Source organism: Cyprinodon variegatus, unplaced genomic scaffold (assembly GCF_000732505.1).
Source record: "Cyprinodon variegatus isolate N-32 unplaced genomic scaffold, C_variegatus-1.0 Scaffold1582, whole genome shotgun sequence".
In the NCBI taxonomy this organism is placed as follows: Eukaryota; Metazoa; Chordata; class Actinopteri; order Cyprinodontiformes; family Cyprinodontidae; genus Cyprinodon; species Cyprinodon variegatus.
Window position 1 is genome coordinate 70,492 of NW_015152035.1, and position 3,542 is coordinate 74,033.

General features: G+C 42.3%; 1 protein-coding gene across 1 annotated transcript in view; it reads left to right on the top strand.

Moving 5' to 3' along the window:
• The window catches only part of LOC107103983 (grainyhead-like protein 2 homolog), a 34,188-nt gene that overhangs the window by 4,657 nt on the left and 25,989 nt on the right, over positions 1–3,542 (top strand). The window contains exons 3-4 of the mRNA XM_015403862.1: positions 1,740–2,153; positions 2,268–2,323. Of these exons, the coding sequence (XP_015259348.1) occupies positions 1,740–2,153; positions 2,268–2,323 (470 nt within the window). The remainder of the gene's footprint in view (positions 1–1,739; positions 2,154–2,267; positions 2,324–3,542) is intronic.

A 3,542-nucleotide genomic window follows, 5' to 3' on the forward strand; every position in this document is an offset into this window, starting at 1 on the left:
ACTCCGCCAGATGGATTTGCTGGATTTGCTCCGCATATCCATCTGGAAACCTTCCGTTGAAGTAATTTTGGGAAGGGGCGAAAATACTGGATAGCTGATTGGCCTATGTTGGTGATAGACGGGCCAAATAAACCAATCAGATCAACGAAGCATATGATGTACTAACAGAGCGACGACGACGATAACACAACCTCAAACCAGGCTACTCTTGCTGCTGCAGGTAAAGGTGCGTTAGCTCAGCAAATAAGCAACATGTCGGCAAAGGATATTTTTCCGATAAAACTTGCTTGATAGCCACGCTAACACTAGTTTCATCGGCTGAAGCCGCCATGTTCTTTAGACTGAACTTGTTGCGTCACACCTCAACCCGCCTCAAAGCCAACGCTGATTGGATGTTCGTTTGGTGAACGGCTCCAAATTTTCTTTAACGGAAAGTAGCCAGACTGATCTGCGAGTGAAACCTTAAAAGCTTGCGAGATCAGGATGGTCTCACGAGGCTAATCATACACTGCCTGGCCAAAAAAAAAGTCGCCACCTGGATTCAACTAAGCAAATAGGTAGGAGCCTCCTATTGGATAATTACTGCATGGGCGATTATCTTTCAGCTGGCAACAAGTTATTTAACCCCAACCGGTGCAATGACTTGCTTCTCATTTCCTTAACAACCATGTCGAAAGACACATCCCGTGGTTGTGGAAAAGATGTTAGTCTGTTTGAGAAGGGTCAAATCATTGATATGCATCAAGCAGAGAAAACATCTAAAGAGATTGCAGAAACTACTAAAACTGGGTTAAGAACTGTCCAATGCATTATTAAAAACTGGAAGGATAATGGGGACCCATCATCTTCAAGGAAGAAATGTGGCCGGAAAAAAATCCTGAATGATCAAATCGAAGAAAAACAACAGTAGAACTCAGGGCTATGTTTAATACTGAAAGTAAGAGCATTTCCACACGCACAATGCGAAGGGAACTCAAGGGATTGGGACTGAACAGCTGTGTAGCCATAAGAAAACCACTAATCAGTGAGGCTAACCGGAAAAAAAGGCTTCAATTAACTAGGGAGCATAAAGATTGGACTGTGGAGCAAAGGAAGAAGGTCATGTGGTCTGATGAGTCCAGATTTACCATGTTCCAGAGTGATGGGCGAATCAGGGTAAGAAGAGAGGCAGGTNTATTTTAATATATAAAAAAGGCAAACTGGGTCACTTATTTTATATATTTTTTCCATCACTGTTTGGGAACCACATCACTAATGAATCGACCATCATATCAGCTGATGCTAGAAAAAAAATGCTAATTTCATTCAAAACTATCAGCCGGCCCCCAAATCAACCACTCTCTTCTCTTTTACTCCATTGAGGACATTTTTTTTACTCCATTGAGGACATTTTTCCTCCACCTGATGATGGTCATCCTAATCCTGCATAATTTTTACACTGCTCCAGATTCATTTTATTAATGTAGATTCTTTAATTTGCCAAGAAAAAGTCAGTAAAAACCGACTAAAGTTGACTCTTATATTTGGGTTATAAGAGGAATTTGAAATAAATCTTTAAAAAATCTTTACAGTTCTTTTTAATTTGTTTTTCATTTAGTTTGGAAAGGACAAAGGTTAGAAGGTAAAAAAAGTTCAAACTATATTCATCTTGTTCGTTCTTATTTAACACTAAGACGTCACATGTATTGATTTCTGCATTGATTTCCAGTTTTAATTCAGTTCTTTTTAAACCCCCTCAGGTTCCCAGAGAGAGAAAACGCTCTTCCAGTGGCGTTACGCCCGCAGATCCCTCCTCTGCAGTGTTGGGCCCAGACATGCTGGATCACCACAGTCAGACTCTGAGATCCATGCCGGTCAACCTCTCCCTGAACAGCTCTGCTACAGAACATTACGGCTCCAAACGCGGCGCCATCAGCGCTGCCTCAGAAACCAGGGGAGGAGACGGTAAAGACAGGAGCTACGCACCTCTCGCTCTGGTGAAAACAGAGGGCCAGACGTCCATGCCGTCTGCTGGCTCCCGCCTGGAAGAATCCAGAGAGCAGATGAGGAGGCTTTATGAGCAGAACTGCTATGACTTATCACTTCCTGGTTACCGAAAAGAAGAACAGGGGAACACGCCGGACAGCACTTATGAGGATGCTAGAGAAGAAGAGGTCAGCTTTTTGATGCCGACATAATCAGTTGATGTTTCTCTGATCTACTTGCTGTTCAGTAGATTTCTGCCACTGCTATTTCCTAACATGCATCGTCTTTTTTTATTGTTACAGATTTACCACAGAAGTCCTTCCTTACAAGTTGATGTATCTCATCCAAAACTACCAGTGTAAGAATAACAATTATATTCTCTGATCATCTGCTGCTCAAAAGGGTTTAATGAATAATTCTTATGAGGTCAGAATTATGCAAAAAGTGTAAATTCTTATTTAAAGGAATCATACACTGCCTGGCCAAAAAAAAAAAAGTTGCCACCTGGATTCAACTAAGCAAATAGGTGCGAGCCTCCTATTGGATAATTACTGCATGGGCGATTATCTTTCAGCTGGCAACAAATTACTAAACCCCAACCGGTGCAATGATTTGCTTCTCATTTCCTAAGCAACCATGTTGGTCGTGGAAAAGATGTTAGTCTGTTTGAGAAGGGTCAAATCATTGGCATGCATCAAGCAGAGAAAACATCTAAAGAGATTGCAGAAACTACTAAAACTGGGTTAAGAACTGTCCAACGCATTATTAAAAACTGGAAGGATAGTGGGGACCCATCATCTTCAAGGAAGAAATGTGGGGGGAAAAATATCCTGAATGATTGGTATCGGCGATCACTTAAACGTGTGGTGAGATCAAATCGAAGAAAAACAAGAGTAGAACTCAGGGCTATGTTTAATACTGAAAGTAAGAGCATTTCCACACGCACAATGCGAAGGGAACTCAAGGGATTGGGACTGAACAGCTGTGTAGCCGTAAGAAAACCGCTAATCAGTGAGGCTAACAGGGAAAAAAAGGCTTCAATTTGCTAGGCAGCATAAATATTTGACTGTGGAGCAATGGAAGAAGGTCATGTGGTCTGATGAGTCAGAATTTACCCTGTTCCAGAGTGATGGGTGAATCAGGGTAAGAAGAGAGGCAGGTGAAGTGATGCACCCACCACACCTAGTGCCTACTGTACAAGCCTGTGGGGGCACTGTTATGATCTGGGGTTGCTGCAGTTGGTCAGGTCTAGGTTCAGCAACAGTATGTGCTCAAAGAATAAGGTCAACTGACTACCTGAATCTACTGAATGACCAGGTTATTCCATCTATGGACTTTTTCTTCCCTGATGGCACAGGCATATTCCAAGATGACAATGCCAGGATTTATCGGGCTCAAATTGTGAAAGACTGGTTCAGGGAGCATGACACATCATTTTCACACATGGATTGGCCACCACAGAGTCCAGACCTCAACCCCATTGAGAATCTTTGGGATGTGCTAGAGAGGGCTTTGCGCATCATCAATCCAAGATCTTGGCGAAAAATTTATTCAACACTGGACGGAAATAAATCTTT